Source organism: Esox lucius, chromosome 12, assembly GCF_011004845.1.
Source record: "Esox lucius isolate fEsoLuc1 chromosome 12, fEsoLuc1.pri, whole genome shotgun sequence".
NCBI classification, from domain to species: Eukaryota; Metazoa; Chordata; class Actinopteri; order Esociformes; family Esocidae; genus Esox; species Esox lucius.
Window position 1 is genome coordinate 17,628,300 of NC_047580.1, and position 19,188 is coordinate 17,647,487.

At 45.4% G+C, this 19,188-nt stretch overlaps 1 protein-coding gene across 4 annotated transcripts in view; it reads left to right on the plus strand.

Moving 5' to 3' along the window:
- Positions 1–19,188, plus strand: part of lamb2l (laminin, beta 2-like) — a 43,767-nt gene that overhangs the window by 23,513 nt on the left and 1,066 nt on the right. For all 4 annotated transcript variants that reach the window (XM_013136422.4, XM_020051814.3, XM_013136423.4 and 1 more), the window contains exons 15-33: positions 1,377–1,517; positions 2,589–2,750; positions 4,014–4,135; positions 6,789–6,909; positions 7,285–7,477; positions 7,642–7,785; positions 8,382–8,613; positions 8,809–8,972; positions 9,830–10,054; positions 11,662–11,876; positions 11,986–12,082; positions 12,206–12,578; positions 12,865–13,043; positions 14,726–14,973; positions 16,725–16,940; positions 17,150–17,294; positions 17,424–17,631; positions 17,731–17,872; positions 17,986–18,162. In XM_013136422.4, the coding sequence (XP_012991876.3) occupies positions 1,377–1,517; positions 2,589–2,750; positions 4,014–4,135; positions 6,789–6,909; positions 7,285–7,477; positions 7,642–7,785; positions 8,382–8,613; positions 8,809–8,972; positions 9,830–10,054; positions 11,662–11,876; positions 11,986–12,082; positions 12,206–12,578; positions 12,865–13,043; positions 14,726–14,973; positions 16,725–16,940; positions 17,150–17,294; positions 17,424–17,631; positions 17,731–17,872; positions 17,986–18,162 (3,504 nt within the window). The remainder of the gene's footprint in view (positions 1–1,376; positions 1,518–2,588; positions 2,751–4,013; positions 4,136–6,788; positions 6,910–7,284; positions 7,478–7,641; positions 7,786–8,381; positions 8,614–8,808; positions 8,973–9,829; positions 10,055–11,661; positions 11,877–11,985; positions 12,083–12,205; positions 12,579–12,864; positions 13,044–14,725; positions 14,974–16,724; positions 16,941–17,149; positions 17,295–17,423; positions 17,632–17,730; positions 17,873–17,985; positions 18,163–19,188) is intronic.

The following is a 19,188-nucleotide window of genomic DNA, read 5'->3' on the forward strand; positions in this document are numbered from 1 at the left end:
TTCTACCTTGTGGTTTAAATAAAAAGACTCGCTAACTTTCACTGATATTCTATGGTGACCCTGGAATGCCTTTATGTGGCTGCAGACAAAATATTCTGATGTTTTGTCACAAGTTGTTAATGCATATTATATCCAATTCTTCCCCATTGAAGGTCATTCTTAGTGAATTGGAGAGTGTTTGTCTTTGTGAGTCCTGCTAAATCTTCAACATTACCGGTTCTAGATTGTTTGTCTGTTTCTGGGTCCTGTTATGATGTGGGACAGGGATAAGCTGTGTGTGGTAGATACCGGCAGAGTCAGAGAGATGGATATCAGACCAGGAGAATGTGGCTGTGTGTGGGGAGACCCTCGGCTTGTGAGGGGAGCACCCCAAAACAAAGAGACAACAACCCACCGACAGGGCAGGTCGTACCGTAGCTCCTGTCTCCTAGGCACCCCCAGGGCAAGCCTCAACATCCCTTCACAAGCTGGATAATAAAAACAGGAATGTAAAGCACGACATCCAGTATGGTGTGCAAAGAGGTTGTTAGCCTCTGTTGTCGAGTACAATAGGCTGCAGAACCAGAGGATTGTGGGGATGGAGTAGGCGGGGTCAGGAGTTAGTGTTTTGACACCTTTTCAACTGTATTTATTATACTGTGTTGTCAGGGCTGGTCATGTGGGCGTAATGTAGCGGTCATGTGGGCGTATCCATCATAGTCATGTTGACGTCTTTATTCTCTTCCTAGCTAACTCAATACTTTCTCATTTCCTGGTCCCTTTGTCTTCCTCTCTTTATGTTGGCATGGCAACCTTTCATACTTCGCTTCCAGTTTTCTCAATTGTCTGATGAAATTCCAGCTGCGCTCCTCTGAGGGAGACCTAGGATTAGATGAGGTTGTCTCCATGTTATGTATATTAGAGAGCAGACAGGCGATTTGCGCTGCAGCCATATGCTCTGTGTGTTAGCTAGCTACAGACAGAGGCTGCATTGGCCTGGTAGCTCACAGACAGCCCACTGTACTAAGCTATGGGCTTCGCTGGCCCACGGCTGAAGTGACCCGGAAAAAGATCAGAGGGTGGAGGAGATGCCAGCTTGTCACAGAGAGTTAGTGCCGCCTGCCACACAGACACACACACACACACAGCCACATCGCTGTATTTCACTTGTCCACACATCCAGCAATATCTTCATAACGTAATCACTCTCTTCTTTCTCTCTTTTTTCCTCACTCCCTTTCTCTGTTCAAATGAATGTAATGAAGATTCCATTTGATGTCCTCATGGTCATTAATTTCAGCCTACAGTAATTCTTCTCCTATCAAGGGAGGCAGAAAAACCTAATCCACCAGTCAGTAGTCAGTGAATGAGCTGATCTAATCCCCACCTCTCCCCAGGGCCAGGCCAGGCCTCAGGCTGAGGTCGACTGTGTGGAGCATCTCAACAACCAGCTGAGGAGACACCGGCGCCACAGACCAGTCGCCACCACTCAGAAACACAGGGCAGCCCTGAGACGCATCCGCCAGCTACAGCAAACGGTACCATTTCCTGTCTGTTCCCTCCACACAAATACACACTACCAACTGTTCCCTCCACACAAATACACACTACCAACTGTTCCCTCCACACAAATACACACTACCAACTGTTCCCTCCACACAAATACACACTACCAACTGTTCCCTCCACACAAATACACACTACCAACTGTTCCCTCCACACAAATACACACTACCAACTGTTCCCTCCACACAATTACACACTACCAACTGTTCCCTCCACACAAATACACACTACCAACTGTTCCCTCCACACAAATACACACTACCAACTGTTCCCTCCACACAAATACACACTACCAACTGTTCCCTCCACACAAATACACACTACCAACTGTTCCCTCCACACAAATACACACTACCAACTGTTCCCTCCACACAAATACACACTACCAACTGTTCCCTCCACACAAATACACACTACCAACTGTTCCCTCCACACAAATACACACTACCAACTGTTCCCTCCACACAAATACACACTACCGACTGTTCCCTCCACACAAATACATACTACCAACTGTTCCCTCCACACAAATACACACTACCAACTGTTCCCTCCACACAAATACACACTACCAACTGTTCCCTCCACACAAATACACACTACCAACTGTTCCCTCCACACAAATACACACTACCAACTGTTCCCTCCACACAAATACACACTACCAACTGTTCCCTCCACACAAATACACACTACCAACTGTTCCCTCCACACAATTACACACTACCAACTGTTCCCTCCACACAATTACACTCTACCAACTGTTCTCTCCACACAAAAACACTCTACCAACTGTTCCCTCCACACAAATACACACTCCCTGTCTGTTCTCCCCACACAAATACACACTACCAACTGTTCAGTACAGGTATGCATTTGTTTAACCAGTCTGTCTCTCGTTGGCCAATGAGACTACATTATGTGTCTGGGATTTCTAAATGGGGCTGTGTCTCTGACTCAGTATGCTGGAGGACCGTAGCGCTGTCTTCTGAGAGTGTCCTGTTTGCCAGGTGTTCAAGTCATCCTCTATGTGTTTGTTACAGCCAGATGTGAGGAGTGTCCACAGGCAGAGATCTCAGGGTCACACGGTCACCTGGACTGGACCTGGTTTTGCCCGGGTCAAAGACGGAGCAGGACTAGTGTTCAGCATAGACAACATCCCGTATGCTATGGAGTATGACATCATCATCCGCTATGAGCCAGAGGTACACTTCACTGTCCAAGAGGTTCCATGTCTTCCCCAATGTATCATTCATCAAGTCTTGCATAGAACATTATACACCGATCAGCCATAACATTATGACCACCTGCCTAATATTGTGTAAGTCCCACTTTTGCTGCCAAAACAGCCCTAACCCATTGAGGCATGGACTCCACTAGACCTCTGAAGGTGTGCTGTGGTATCTGGCACCAAGACCAAGTTAGCAGCAGATTATTTAAGTCTTGTAAGTTGCGAGGTGGGCCCTCCATGGATCGGCCCTGTTTGTCCAGCACATCCCACAGATGCTCCATTGGATTTAGATCTGGGGAATTTGGAGGCCAAGTCAATGTTCCTCAATCCATTCCTGAACCATTTTTGCTTGGTGGCAGGGCGCATTATCGTGCTGAATGAGGCCAATGCCATCAGGGAATACCTTTGCCATGAAAGGGTGAACATGGTCTGCAACAATGCTCAGGTAGGTGGTATGTGTCAAAGTAACATCCACATTAATAGCAGGACCCAAGGTTTCCCAGCAGAACATTGCCCAAAGCATCACACTGCATCCGCCGGCTTGCCTTCTTCCCATAGTGCATCCTGGTGCCATGTGTTCTCCAGGTAAGCAACACACACGCACCCAGTCATCCACATGATGTAAAAGAAAATGTGATTCATCAGACCAGGCCACCTTCTTCCATTGCTCCGTGGTCCAGTTCTGATGCTCATGTGCCCATTGTAGGCGCTTTTGGCAGTGGACGTGTTAACATGGACACCCTGACTGGTCTGCGGCTACGCAGCCCCATACGCATCAAACTGCAATACACTGTGTGTTCTAACACCTTTCTATCAGTACCAGCATTAACTTTTTCAGCAGTTTGAACTACAGTAACTCGTCTGTTGGATTGGACCACACAGCCAGCCTTCGCTCCAGGCGTGCATTATGACCACATGACAGAATGTTCACTTGCTGCCCCTTTATATCCCACCCACTGACAGGTGCCATGATAACGGGATTATCAGTGTTATTCACTTCACCTGTCAGTGGTCAGAATGTTATGGCTGATTGGTGTATATCATCATTTAAGTGGCCCGCATCATTTAAGTGCTCCAGGTAGCACTTAGTAATGAGGTCAAAACAAAAACATTCTAAATAATCTTGTGTTTTTAAAACCCTTCTTGTGCGTGTGTGCGTGCCTGCCTGCGTGCGTGTTTGTGTGTCTGTGTGTGTGTGTGTGTGACTGTGTGCGCATGCGTGCGTGCGTGTGTGAAGTCTACAGAGGACTGGGAGGCTATAGTGAGTGTCACCTCCCAGTTGCTGCCCACCAGCTCCCGCTGTGGCAACCTGCTGCCCACTGAACAGCTGTACACCGTCACCCTGCCCCACCACGGGAGGTACTGAATACTGACACCACTGGGTGTGGGTCTCTGTGTGGGTCTCTGTGTGGGTCTCTGTGTGGGTCTCTGTGTGGGTCTCTGTGTGGGTCTCTGTGTGGGTCTCTGTGTGGGTCGCTGTTTGGGTCTCTGTGTGGGTCTCTGTGTGGGTCTCTGTGTGGGTCTCTGTGTGGGTCTCTGTGTGGGTCGCTGTTTGGGTCTCTGTTTGGGTCTCTGTGTGGGTCTCTGTGTGGGTCTCTGTGTGGGTCTCTGTTTGGGTGTCTGTGTGGGTCTCTGTGTGGGTCTCTGTTTGGGTCTCTGTTTGGGTCTCTCTGTGGGTCTCTGTGTGGGTCTGTGTGTGTGTGGAACTGTGCAAAAGTGTTAGACACCTGAAAGTCATACTAAGGCAGTTTATCTGGGAAGTGTTTTAATAATAAAAAAAGAGTATATATATTATATACTATATATATTAATGATTATAATAAAAAAAATATATCATATATATATGAATACATTATTATAATATATATATTATAATATATATTATATATATATATATATATATATATGAAATATATTATAATATATATATTATATATATATATATATATGAAATTAATATATTGTATGAATATATTGTAATATTGCAGGCCTTTTAATTGTACTTAGAATTTCTAAACAAACAGCTGGCGGCAGGGCCTTTTCTCATAGAGCTCCACTACTGTGGAATGATCTGCCAATTAAGGTTAGAAATGCAAACTCAGTGCAAACTTTCAAGTGTCCACTAAAAACACATCTCTACAGCACGGTTAATAATTAGGTGTAGCCTGGCCCGGGGGCGTGAAGGTGACCAGTAGGCTTGATACTGTCCACCCTTGCTGTCTTGCCAGGTGGGCTCTCGTCGCCACTGGGATGCCCTCCCTCCAATGCCTTTCGGGGGAAGAGTCACTGGCTTGTTGTTGTCTCTCTGTTGCGCACTTGTGCAATTGGGCTGTACGCTGCTGGCAATACTTGGCCCTCATTCAGGGGGGTTGCGGTTGATGGGTGTCCCTTTGGTTGATGCCTAGCAATGTGGGTGGATTGATTTCCTGCCTGTTGGGCCCTGTCTGGGGCCTCCCCCGGGTAGGGCCACAGAGTCGCCGGACCCCCCTGTCTCAGTTCCAAGGTGTTAAGCTGCTATATTATTGTGCTGAGGGATATGAGGAATGCACTTTCTAACTTTTCTCAGTCTCCTCCAGTTTTAAAGTGTAGGAAGAGTTGAGGTCCTGGTCCACACCTGCGGAGTACCTGGTTTGGGGGGCCTGTCCTTGTCCACCTGGTCATACTTTTGACCTAGTCTAGAATCAAATGGACTCTGGATTTAGCCCAGAGAAATGTATTTATTTTTCTAATTGGACTCTTAATATTTCACCTGGCACAGCCTGAAGAGGACTGGTCACCCCTCTGGGCCTGGGTCCTCTCTAGGTTTCTTCCTAAAATTCGGCCGTCTTAGAGAGTTTTTCCTAGCCACTGAAATCCAACACTACTGTTGTTTGCTCCTTGGGGTTTAAGGCCGGGTGTCTCTGTAAAGCACTTTGTGACAACTGCTGTTCTAAAAAGGGCATCATAAATAAATTTGATTGATTGATTGATAATATATTACAGCATTACAAATAAACACGTACTATCCAAATAAATGACATTAGTTTTACCTTCATGTACACAGTTTGGTATAAGTCAGTTTGTGTGTGTCTCTCTGGAATTTATCCATCAACTATCAATATTTTCTTATGTTCTACCTGTTTATCTGATAAGCACAGATTTCCATGGTTATGAGATGAAAGAGACAGGGGAGCCTAACATTCCTCTGTTAACATAAAGATATAGTGCAAAGAGACTGAGACACGGTGAAAACAGTTTAGGTGAGAACCAGTTGAAGTAGGTTCAGTAGACCTAGCACTTTAACAGGTACTGGATACAGTACTGTGAGCTGGATAGATGTGCTGTAGTCCTTGTTGTGTTGCCGTCCTGGGAGTCCGGTCTCTGTTCCTGCCATGTGTGTTCCTCCTTTATCAAGCTCTTAGTCCCCTTAAACTCCATCAACCGGCACTATGGAGACAACCCAGCCCAACCCTTGATCTCCTTCACCAACACGCATCCTAGATATCCAGATAGCCCCGCTCGCTTTTTTATCTACCTAGTATGATCTGTAATGGGCCTTTTATCGTGGTCAACTAACATAGCTGTAAGTGTTTGAGAAACCTGTTAGAATTAGCTTAGGGTGAATGAAGAGTTCCTGGTGGGCCCAGAACAAATCTGACTAACTCACTGGACCGTGGCTGCCCCTACTATTCTGCACTGTTATTGGTGCCTCAGGCAGAACCAATTAGCAGGGCGGCCCATAACACGGGAGGCAAGTCAGAAGTCAGACAGGATGCCTGGGCAGAGAGGGCACTTAAGGAAGCCATCCGGTAGATAGTGGCTGGTAGATAGTTGACAGTAGAACGGACGGAGAGCTCTTTATGAACTCAAAGATCTGTAATAAATGAGTTGGTTCTTGTCCCCCTTGATGAAGTTGGGGAGGGGAGTAGATTGCTCCATCTGTCCGTTCCTTTATCTCTGAATGCCATATAGCTAAAATAACAATGTCATATAAGAATGTCTGATTAGAGAATCTCTTTGTGTGACCTAACAGGTATGTCAAGATGCCCCGGCCTTTTTGCTTTGAGCCTAGTAACCGTTATGTTGTGGCCATCCGATTCCAGCGCCACGGTGTGTCCCAGAGACACCTGACTGCTTTCATACTTGTCGATTCGGTGAGTCTGTCTCTGTTCCTGCCGTGTGTGTGTGTGTGCACGTGCGTGCGTGTGTGTGTCTACAGAGGACTGGGATGCTATAGTGAGTGTCACATCTCTGTTGAACAGTTCGGTGGTGTAGTGGTTAACTACATAGCCTCTCATGCGGTCGACCCGGGTTCGATTCTCAAGAGGGCTGCCACGATTAACACATTTTATTGCGGGCCGGCTGAACTAGGCTTGCCTGGTTTCTTGTTTGTATTTGAGTGAACGAGCAGTTATGTGGGAGTAGCCGTTGATCAAACACCACCACCTAGTGGTCTTGCGGTGAAACACATGTGGTCACTGAACTCCTTTCGCTTGTCATTACCGTTCCCTTACATTCCTCTCTCCCAGCTGGTGTTGACCCCAATCTACACGGAGCTGCCAGGTTTCCAGGGCAACGACCCCGCGGCAGAGGAGCACCGCGATGAGATGGTGCGCTACATGTGCATGGACTCCTTCATGGCCACGCCCATGCCCTTGCTGGCGGAGATGTGTACAAAGCTGATCTGCAGCATCTCTGCCATCCTGCATGAAGGAGCCCTGCGTGAGTAGAACTCCACAATGCACTGGGGGATCAGGGGTCGAAGGTCAGACAAGAAAAATGACTCATTAATGCCTTCACTTCCAGACTGGACATTAAATACAATCCAACCATAGATTCACTTCACTCATGATTTAAGGACTTTTCTTGTCTCGTTGTCACTACAGAATGTCAGTGTGACCCTCAGGGATCTCTGAGTGCTGAGTGTGACAGGATCGGGGGTCAGTGTCACTGCAAACCCAATGTGATTGGACGACGGTGTGACCAATGTGCACCTGGCACTTACGGCTTTGGACAGTATGGCTGTACTGGTGAGTGGGCGCAGAGTTAATTTCCGAAACACTGTATCCAAAAATGTTTAGCATTCATTAATGGGTGTCCAAAGAATTACTTTTCCTGATTCTTTTTTTTTTTACTAGATTAATTCAAATATTTCTATTAGATTTAATTTCTAATGTTTAGCTGGAATGGAATATTTGTATATTGTGTTTTATGCTGTCTTAGGATGAATGCATGATAGTCGAAATAAAGCATCTGCTAAATTACGGAAATGTCAAATATTTTACATACAGATCTCATATCACTTTTATTTTTACATTGTTTACATTTTTCTGTCACACTTACTTTTTTAAAATGTGTGTCTTTTATAAATGTGTAGTTCTAATATTTTACTGTGAGATGCAGTAGAACTTATATGAATGCTGATTGGTAGAGAGCTGTGATATATAACATTGTATACTACAGGCATAACAAATAAATCTATTTTATAGTTCTAATCATGCTGTAATTATGTTGCTAACCAGGTAAAATCCAAACTAAAGCACCACTGAGTTTATTGAATACGGTCATGATTCTCCCTCTTCCCCTCCTGTTCTGTCTCACTCCTCTTTTCCCTCTCCCTTCCCAGCCTGTGACTGCCATTCCCAGGGCTCCGTGGGCCACCAGTGTGACCCGGGGACGGGGCAGTGTCCATGCAGACAGGGGGCCAGCGGGCGCCAGTGCTCCGACTGCCAGCCTGGCCAGTGGGGCTTCCCCAGCTGCAGGCAGTGTGAGTGTAACGGCCATGCGGACCACTGCCACCCACAGACGGGGCAGTGCCAGTCCTGCAGAGACTACACTGACGGACCCCTGTGTGACAGGTGAGCAGGGAGACGGACATGGTGGTGACTGGTAACTGGTGTGGGTAGCGTGGTGTTTTAGGCGGTGTGGTTGGATCAGTACCAGTCCAGTTGGTAATGTTTGATTTGATGGTAAGATATGAAACTGATTAGGTAATTGTCTGATGACGGGTGGGATACTGTTTCTAAATGCACTTTCTGTTCCACTTTGCCCAGGTGTGTGAACGGTTTCTTTGGGAATCCGGTTTTGGGGTCTGGAGATCACTGTCGACCCTGCCCTTGTCCTGGGAATCCAGGAAGTGGACACTCGCATGGAGATTCCTGTCAAGCTGACCACGCCTCCAATCAAATACTATGCAACTGTAACCCAGGCTATAAAGGTCAGTCTGAATGATAGTTTAGCTCACTAAAAAGACATCTCTAGTTACTGGGGCTTGCAAAGCAAGAGTCCGAAGTTTCAAATCTTCAATTTCTCCCTCTCATTTAAGACACTACTCCTCTCTATGTTGCTTGTGTACAGCGTTTTGATATATTTTAGACCTTTTTCAATATTGAACTTGAATGGCATTTTTTCAATAGGATTTCATCATTGACTTTATTCGGGTACTAACAGTACTCCGTTCACTTGAACCATTTTAGCTACAGAAACAAAACCAATTTTGTTTTACATAGTTAGTCTATCCCAACATAAATTGCTTCCATTTGTCTGATATACTGTACATTTACATAATTACTGTTAATTAACCCTACAGCGCTATCTCTTGAACCATTCAAGCTAGAAGCCCAAATCGAATGTACTTGTAAAGTTCAAATCTAGTTTTGTTTAATGGCATTCTAGTGTTTACATAACCCTAACCCCTCCACTATAACCTAACTAATCCCTTCATTACAGCCTAACTCTAACCCCTCCACTATTACCTAACTAATCCCTTCATTACAGCCTAACTCTGACCCCTCCACTATAACCTAACTAATCCCTTCATTACAGCCTAACTCTGACCCCTCCACTATTACCTAACTAATCCCTTCATTACAGCCTAACTCTGACCCCTCCACTATTACCTAACTAATCCCTTCATTACAGCCTAACTCTGACCCCTCCACTATTACCTAACTAATCCCTTCATTACAGCCTAAATCTCACTATCAACTAACTCACTGTAACCTATTCCTAACTCTAACCCCTCCACTATAAGCCAACTCATATAACCTGTTCCTAACCCCTTCCACACTCTAGGCAATCGCTGTGACCTCTGTGCCCCTGGTTACTATGGCAACCCTGAGCATCCAGGTGGACAGTGCCGACCATGCCAGTGCAGTGGCAACATCGACACAGAGGACCCAGGGTCATGTGACCCGAGGACAGGCCAGTGCCTGAGATGCCTGTACAACACGGATGGATCCTCCTGTTCCAACTGTAAACATGGTTACTACGGTAACGCTCTGGTTCAGGACTGCAGACGTAAGTTTTTACATGCAAACAGTTGGTCAAATCTCAAATAAGTTCTGCCTCTGCATTTTTCATGTTATGTGAAGGATTGGTCCTGCCTGAAAGAGGCTAACCACTTTTTGCACAACCACTCAGTCGGTGCTCTGTCAGGTCGTGTGTGTTGTGTCTGATGTGTGTATCTCCATCTGTCAGGCGGAGTGTGTTGTGTCTGACGTGTGTATCTCCATCTGTCAGGTCATGTGTGTTGTGTCTGACGTGTGTATCTCCATCTGTCAGGCGGAGTGTGTTGTGTCTGACGTGTGTATCTCCATCTTTCAGGCGGAGTGTGTTGTGTCTGACGTGTGTATCTCCATCTGTCAAGTCGTGTGTGTTGTGTCTGACGTGTGTATCTCCATCTGTCAGGTCGTGTGTGTTGTGTCTGACGTGTGTATCTCCATCTGTCAGGCGGAGTGTGTTGTGTCTGACGTGTGTATCTCCATCTTTCAGGCGGAGTGTGTTGTGTCTGACGTGTGTATCTCCATCTGTCAAGTCGTGTGTGTTGTGTCTGACGTGTGTATCTCCATCTGTCAGGTCGTGTGTGTTGTGTCTGACGTGTGTATCTCCATCTGTCAGGTCATGTGTGTTGTGTGTGACGTGTGTATCTCCATCTGTCAGGCGGAGTGTGTTGTGTCTGACGTGTGTATCTCCATCTGTCAGGTCGTGTGTGTTGTGTCTGACGTGTGTATCTCCATCTGTCAGGTCGTGTGTGTTGTGTCTGACGTGTGTATCTCCATCTGTCAGGTCATGTGTGTTGTGTGTGACGTGTGTATCTCCATCTGTCAGGCGGAGTGTGTTGTGTCTGACGTGTGTATCTCCATCTGTCAGGTCGTGTGTGTTGTGTCTGACGTGTGTATCTCCATCTGTCAGGTCGTGTGTGTTGTGTCTGACGTGTGTATCTCCATCTGTCAGGTCATGTGTGTTGTGTCTGACGTGTGTATCTCCATCTGTCAGGTCGTGTGTGTTGTGTCTGACGTGTGTATCTCCATCTGTCAGGTCGTGTGTGTTGTGTCTGACGTGTGTATCTCCATCTGTCAGGCGGAGTGTGTTGTGTGTTACATGTGTATCTCCATCTGTCAGGTCGTGTGTGTTGTGTCTGACGTGTGTATCTCCATCTGTCAGGTCGTGTGTGTTGTGTCTGACGTGTGTATCTCCATCTGTCAGGCGGAGTGTGTTGTGTCTGACGTGTGTATCTCCATCTGTCAGGTTGTGTGTGTTGTGTGTGACGTGTGTATCTCCATCTGTCAGGTCGTGTGTGTTGTGTCTGACGTGTGTATCTCCATCTGTCAGGCGGAGTGTGTTGTGTCTGACGTGTGTATCTCCACCTGTCAGGCGGAGTGTGTTGTGTGTTATATGTGTATCTCCATCTGTCAGGTCGTGTGTGTTGTGTCTGACGTGTGTATCTCCATCTGTCAGGTCGTGTGTGTTGTGTCTGACGTGTGTATCTCCATCTGTCAGGTCGTGTGTGTTGTGTCTGACGTGTGTATCTCCATCTGTCAGGCGGAGTGTGTTGTGTCTGACGTGTGTATCTCCATCTGTCAGGTCGTGTGTGTTGTGTCTGACGTGTGTATCTCCATCTACAGGTTGCACATGTGTAACAGCAGGTACACAACAGTCATACTGTAGTGGAGGTCACTGCCATTGTGACAGCCAGACGGGAGCGTGCCCCTGTCGAGACAACGTGGTGGGGGACAACTGCGACCAATGCGCCCCAGAACACTGGAACTTCGGAACAGACACGGGCTGTGAGCGGTGTGGGTGTCATCCTCAGCACGCCACTGGGCCCCACTGCAACATGGTAGGACCTGTGGTAGGGAAAGGTGGTTATACAGACCTTCGTTCACTTCATCAATGTAGTGGAATAACTAGGACGCTCCCTGGCTGTCTGTCTGCTCGTCTGTCTGTAGTTTAGTGGACAGTGTCACTGTAGGCAAGGCTTTGGGGGGAGGCAGTGCACAGAGTGCGAGCAGTTCCACTGGGGAGACCCACGTGTTCAGTGTGAAGGTAATTGCTCCAATGAAAGAAGTTTCATGCGCCATACTCCACCTTCGTATTCACTGTCTTATACCGCTTTCCACGATATGTATTCACGTGGGTCTCTCCACATCTCCTCCTCCCTTCCCTCAGAGTGTAACTGTCACCCTCTGGGCTCGGAGAGCGCTCAGTGCGACCGCGTGACCGGAGCGTGTGAGTGCAGGACGGGGGCGTCAGGGCTGCGGTGCGACAGTTGTGACCGTGGCTTCAGCGGGGCCTTCCCCAAGTGCATCCCATGCCACCCCTGCTTCGAGCTGTGGGACGACACCGTGTGCACCATCCGCCAAGAGCTGGAGCGCATCCGCCGCGAGGTTCAGAGGATCCTGGAGAGTGGCGAGATCCCTGGGGTGGAAGACAGGCGCATCCACGAGCTGGAGGAAAAATTGGCCAGGCTAAGGGACCTGATCCAAGATGGAGACAAAGACAGAATACACCAGCTGATTGGCCAGTCCATCGATGACCTAAGGTAACAGCGTCATACAGTACTCTACTGTTGGTGGCACATTGTGAGTTTTGTGACCCATTGTAGAGTACGTCAGTAACTTACTGGTGACAGAATTACTGTTGCTAGAGGGCAGCAGTGCTTTTTCAAACACAGGCATAAACACAGTCTTGTTGACAGGCTTTGTGAACATAATATGATTAAATGATTTTAGTTCTGGGTCAACCTATCACACACGTTAACCTGAATTATGTATAAAGAACGCTTTTAGGGGAAACTGGGAGTCTTACATGACTATGTGGCATTGTAGAGCGGAGATAGCTCTAACTGATGGCCGTCTGATGGGTGTGGCCCGAGAGCTGAATGGGATCCAAGTGCAGGATGAGGTACTAAGGAGGAACCTAACCCAGATGGAGGAGGAACTCAGGGACCTCAACACCACACTGGAGCAACACTGGAAAGAAATGGTGAACAACTCTGAGTTCCAAGGTAGCATTATCTTCCTGGACATTATCTTCCTCAGGCACATTGCAATATGTACAGGAACAGGAAGTTTATGTCTATATATATATATAAAGCTCCGGAAAAGAGAACACTGATCCTTTTTCTTTCCTTTCCAAAAAAGTCAAAAAGGAAGGTTTTGAGTGAGGAACAGGAGGGTTAAAATACATATATACTTATGAGTTGTGCTCATAGCTTTGCATATCCTGGCAGAAACTGTGAAATGTTGGCATTGATTTTGAAAATATGAATGTCTTTCATTTAAGGATAATAATCATATGAAGCCATTTATTATCACATAGTTGTTTGTCTCCTTTTTAAATGGCCCGGATCAAATGTTTACATACCTTTGAATGTTTGGCCTTGTTAAAGACACACAAGGTGACACACCTGTGGCTTTTTCAATTGGAATTAGTGTCTGTATAAAAATTGTCAATGAGTTTGTTAGCTCTCACGTGTATGCACTGAGCAGGCTAGATACTGAGCCATGGGGAGCAGATCATTTTCAAAAGATCTGCTTAACAAGGTAATGGAACTTTATAAAGATGGAACAGGATATAAAAAGATATCCAAAGCCTTGCAAATGCCAGTCAGTACTGTTCAACCACTTATTAAGAAGTGGAAAATTCAGGGATCTCTTGATACCAAGCCAAGGTCAGGTAGACCAAGAAAGAATTCTGCCTAAACTGCCAGAATAATTGTTCGGGATACAAATAAAAACCCACAGGTAACCTCATGAGAAATACTGGCTGCTCTGGAAAAAGATGGTGTGGTTGTTTCAAGGAGCACAATTCGACAATACTAGAAAAAAAATGTTGCTATATGGTCGAGTTGCCAGAAAGAAGCCTAGTTACAATATACCTGACAACACCTTGACACGCCTCACAGCTTCTGGCACACTGTAATTTGGAGTGACGAGACCAAAATAGAGCTTTATGGTCCCAACCATTAGCGGTGTGTTTGGAGAGGGGTCAACAAGGCCAAGAACAGAATACCATCCCCACTGTGAAGCATGGTGGTGGCTCATTGATGTTTTCGGGCTCTAAAGGCATGGGAATCTGGTAAAAATTGATGCCAAGATGAATGCTGCATGTTAATGAAAATTAAAGACTATTTGCATTCTTCAGCACAAAAGCTGTGCATGGGACGCTCTTGGACTTTTCAGCATGACAATGACCCTAAGCACAAGGCCAAGTTGACCCTCCACTGGTTACAGCAGAAAAAGGTGAAGGATCTGAAGTGACCATCACAGTCTCCTGACCTTAATATCATCGAGCCACTCTGGGGAAATCTCAAACGTACAGGACAACCAAAGACTTTGCATGACCTGGAGGCATTTTGCCAAGACAAATGGGCCGCTGTACCACCTGCAAGAATTCGAGGCCTCATATGCAACTGTTACAAAAGACTGCCATAACAAAAGTCATTCTTTTATGACCTACAGTTGAATGTGAATCCAATAAGAAATAAAAGATGTGTTTTGCATGCTCACTCGTGTTTTCTTTACAAATGGTACATATATTATCAATTCTCATAGGGTATGCAAACTTTTAAGCACAACTGTTTGTATACATGTACGTATTGGCAAGCTGGCACTAACACATACATAGTCTTGGCAGTTTGTAGTGTCTTTCTCTAACTGTGTTCCCTGGTCGTGGTCTCTATTACAGATCAGTTTGACCTTGTAAAGAAGTACTACAACGAGTCTCAAGAGGCACAACAGAGGTGCAACGCCTCTGTTTCCGGTCCCTTCAGCCCTGTGGAGGAATCTAAAGCAATACGAGAACAAACCGAGGACCTTCTGAGCGAGAGGAAAGACAAGTTTCTGCGCACAGTGGCAGCACAGAAGAAATCACTGTCAGAGCTGGAGAACAAAGTCCGGGATGTGGACAAGAAAGTTCACCAACTGAGCCACAAGGTAAATTCTTCAGTAAGGTTCTACCTAGGTATAGTGGGGTCTGTAGGGGATAATATAGTGGGGTCTGTAGGGGATAATATAGTGGGGTCTGTAGGGGATAATATAGTGGAATCTGTAGATTATAATCTAGTGGGGTCTGTAGGGGATAATATAGTGGGGTCTGTAGGGGATAATATAGTGGGATCTGTAGGGGATAATATAGTGGGGTCTGTAGGGGATAATATAGTGGGATCTGTAGGGGATAATATAGTGGGATCTGTAGGGGATAATATAGTGGGGTCTGTAGGGGATAATATAGTGGGGTCTGTAGGGGATAATATAGTGGGATCTGTAGGGGATAATATAGTGGGGTCTGTAGGGGATAATATAGTGGGGTCTGTAGGGGATAATATAGTGGGATCTGTAGGGGATAATATAGTGGGATCTGTAGGGGATAATATAGTGGGATCTGTAAGGGATAATATAGTGGGGTCTGTAGGGGATAATATAGTGGGATCTGTAGGGGATAATATAGTGGGGTCTGTAGGGGATAATATAGTGGGATCTGTAGGGGATAATATAGTGGGATCTGTAGGGGATAATATATTGGGGGATGTTATAGTAAGACATAGTAAGCTGTCTGATAGATTTTTTGACTAATATAACTCAAAGGGCAAAGGTTAATAGTTCAGTATCCATCATGCTTTCCTCCTTTACTGGCTCACCACTTGGTGGCATCCTTTCCCTCTGTTTTTTGTGTTTTACATTAGTGATTGACAGAGCACCCGAGACTCTAGAGCAAGAGTACTCAGCTCTTACCCTACGAGATCCCAAAGCCTGCTGGTTTTCTGTTCTACCTCATAATTTATTTCAAACACTTGGTATCCCAGGTCTAAATAAGTCCCTGATTAGACTGTGGAAAATAAAAAAATAAGTGGAACTGGCTTTGAGGTCCAGAGTTGAGTTTGAGGGCACTAGATTCTGGACACATCGTTAAGTTTACAGTTGACTCAGTTATTGTGACTCTTAAACGTTGTGGTGGAATTTGTTGGCTGGTTTGATCGCTTTTACTTAAAACATAGAAAAAGAAAACCAAGGATATGTTTATTGATTTTTGTATGAGCACCATGCCACCAATAGACCCCTACATTGAACCGGTGGAGATCGTCGATCGATATGATGGTTGATCGATTCCTTGGCATGTTCCTTGACACTAAGCTGAGATTTTGACACCAATGTGCCTGCCGTTTGTGCCTATCAGTGCCTGTTTTTCTTGGGGAAACTTAAGGGTGCATAGAATGTTGACGAGTGTATTCTATAGATCTTTCATAGAATTTCTTTTAACTTTCAATATAAAGTGCTGCTTTAGGTAATTGGTAATTGGGGAATGAATCTTAATTGAAAGTGAAAGAACCTATTGTGTGAAGATTACTGGTTTTAATTTAACTGACATCGTTCACTTGTAACAGACATGTTATACGAAAGACGCAGTCCATTCTGAGAGACCCTAAATACCCCTTATTTTTAGACTTTGCCCTGTGAGTGAAGATGTAGGCCTCCGAAAAGTAGAACAAACAGGTCAAAAATCTCCTTTGTTTTAACTGCGATCAGCTTTCTCAGTGATTAGCATTGTTTGCTAGGTACTGTAGTGTGTATTTACGGTTGGGATACTAAAAACCTACCTCTTTTTCTATACTATATCCCTCTCTCTCTTTCTTTATCTCCCTGTATGTGTGAACCTAACCCCGCCTATATAATTGTTTTTACTCAAGGTATGTGGTGGAAGCGCCAATTCAAGCTCCAATGGCACGTGTCCCAACAGCCCATGTGGAGGTGCTGGTTGTCGTGACAGTGACGGTCAGAGGGTGTGTGGAGGGGACGGGTGTAACGGAACTGTGAGCGCCTCCCTAAAGGGGCTGAAATACGCTGATGATGTCACAAATAACCTGACTGCTGCCAGTGACGATCTCCAGCGCGTGACTAAGAAGGTACAACTCCCAGACTTGATCTCTGGTGGGCTATTCCTCTGCACTCATCTGTATACATTTTGGCTTAATCCCAGAGTGAAACCTGCCTTTTTTGTCCCCACGAACCTTGGCTTGTGTTATGTGTTTGTTAGTGCTATAGTGTAGTAGTGTAGCATGTTTTGCGAACTGGTTAGTTAATTTTTCAGTAATGCCTAATTGTATATTCCCAGCTCCAGGACATTGCTATGCTGACCCAGGATGTGAAGAATCAAGCCATGGACACCTTGGATAAAGCTCAAAAGAAGAAGGACCTCTTTGAAAACTCCAATAAAAAACTCAAGGAGTTCATTAAGAAGATCAAAGAGTTCCTGACTGGTTCGTTGATGCCATTACCCTTGAGAGACAGATGTGTAGATGTTCATATATTTAGATGTTTCTATGTTTTTTTTGATTTGTTATGATATAGCATTTTAATGGTTCTTCTTGCCCGTGTCTCTTGTACAGTGGAAGGTGCTGACCCAGAAAGCATTGAGAAAGTGGCTCTGCAGGTGCTGGCTATATCTCTTCCTGTCAACAGAACCACCTTAGACAGTGTGGTCCAGCAGATCAAAGACAGCATTAATAACCTGACCGACATAGAGGGGGTCTTCAACAACACTGCAGAGCAGCTCCGCCAGGCCAAAGAGCTGCTCAACAGAGCTAAGGATGTCAAGTAAGACAGAGGCAGAAAGAGAGGCAGATTTAGACAGGGAAGTACTTGAAACGCGCTGCAGAGCTCCCGATCTCACACATGGCCTGTGTGTGTTTGTAGGACACGAGCAGAAGGAGTGAAGGACACAGCCAACATGACTAAACAGGCTTTGGACTCATCTGAGATGGCCATTCAGAAGGCAGCCGAAGCCCTGGACCAGGCCCTGAAAAACCTCAACAGCACCAAAAACTCCACAGCAATGGTACAATTTACTACACAGCTACATTAAAATGTGTTTGTGTGTGTGTGTTTGTGTGTGTGCATTTCTTAATTTTGAAATCTCCTTTTTGGTGCACCTTTCGCTGTCCCTTACAGGTGGAAGAGAAGCTTAAGGATCTGGAGGCCATGCAGATGGATTCTATGATGCGACTGGCCAACCTTTCGAGGGGGATCGACGAATTAAAGAGCAAGACTGATCAGAACCGGGAGATGGCCCAAGATGCCACGAACCAGGCCCAAAATGCCACTCTAGAAGCATTGGGTTTAGAAGAGGTGTGTGTGTGTGTGTGTGTGTATGTGTGTGCATAGGCACCTGACAGAAGATTTTTAAAACCCTTTTCCTGTAATTCTATATTGTTTTTAGGGGGGGAATCCATGTTTTCCTGACAGAACACAAAATAATGTTTTAGGTTTGTCACCCACATGAGAGGCTGTGTCATTAACCACTACACCACGAGGTGTACATATGCCGGGTGTCCTGAACAAATCCTCTTTTGCCACTGGCCATTTTAACAGTTAATGGGCCTATCATGAATGACATTGATACAATTAAACTGACTAATGTTTCTTACTAAGTTTACCTCCACCACAAATAGTGTTTATGTATGGCGTTTGCCACTGGCCGTTTTAACAGCGTATTAGCCAGTAATACGTTTTACCGTTATCTATTAACTTACTGGAATAGTCATAGGAATTGAGCAATTGCTAGCGAGTCTGCCCAAACTATTTTCTTTCATGGCAAAACAACATACTTTTTTCTTTCATTCATGAACGACATTTACACAATAACTATCAATAAAGATTTGAACTTCAGTCTTCCACATGAGAGGCACTGTCTTTAAACACGGCATTACACATTTCTGCAGTCGCTAGACTCCACTGAGGATTGTGTTAAACTGACAAACGTTTCTTATTAAGTTTACCTCAATCATAGCGTCAAACTATAATGCTTTTGCCGCTGGCCGTTTTAACAGCTTATTAGCCAGTAATAGGCTTGCTGGTATCTACTAACTTCCTAAGAATAATCATAAGAATTGAGCAATTGCTAGCGAGACTGAAGATGAACTTTTCTATGCCAGAAACAGTCGCAATATAACCATATACAGTTTCAGTTAAGGCTTACTATAACGTTATTACTAACCCAAAACGCATGCATGGATGCATACTTCAAAAATCCACCAGAAACAGTCGCAATATAACCGTAAACTGTTTTATTTCAGGCGACTATAATGCAGATATGGACGGTTTTAGCCAGCAAAGTTTTCGTCTATACGGAATAATTCATAACGCGTACTTCGC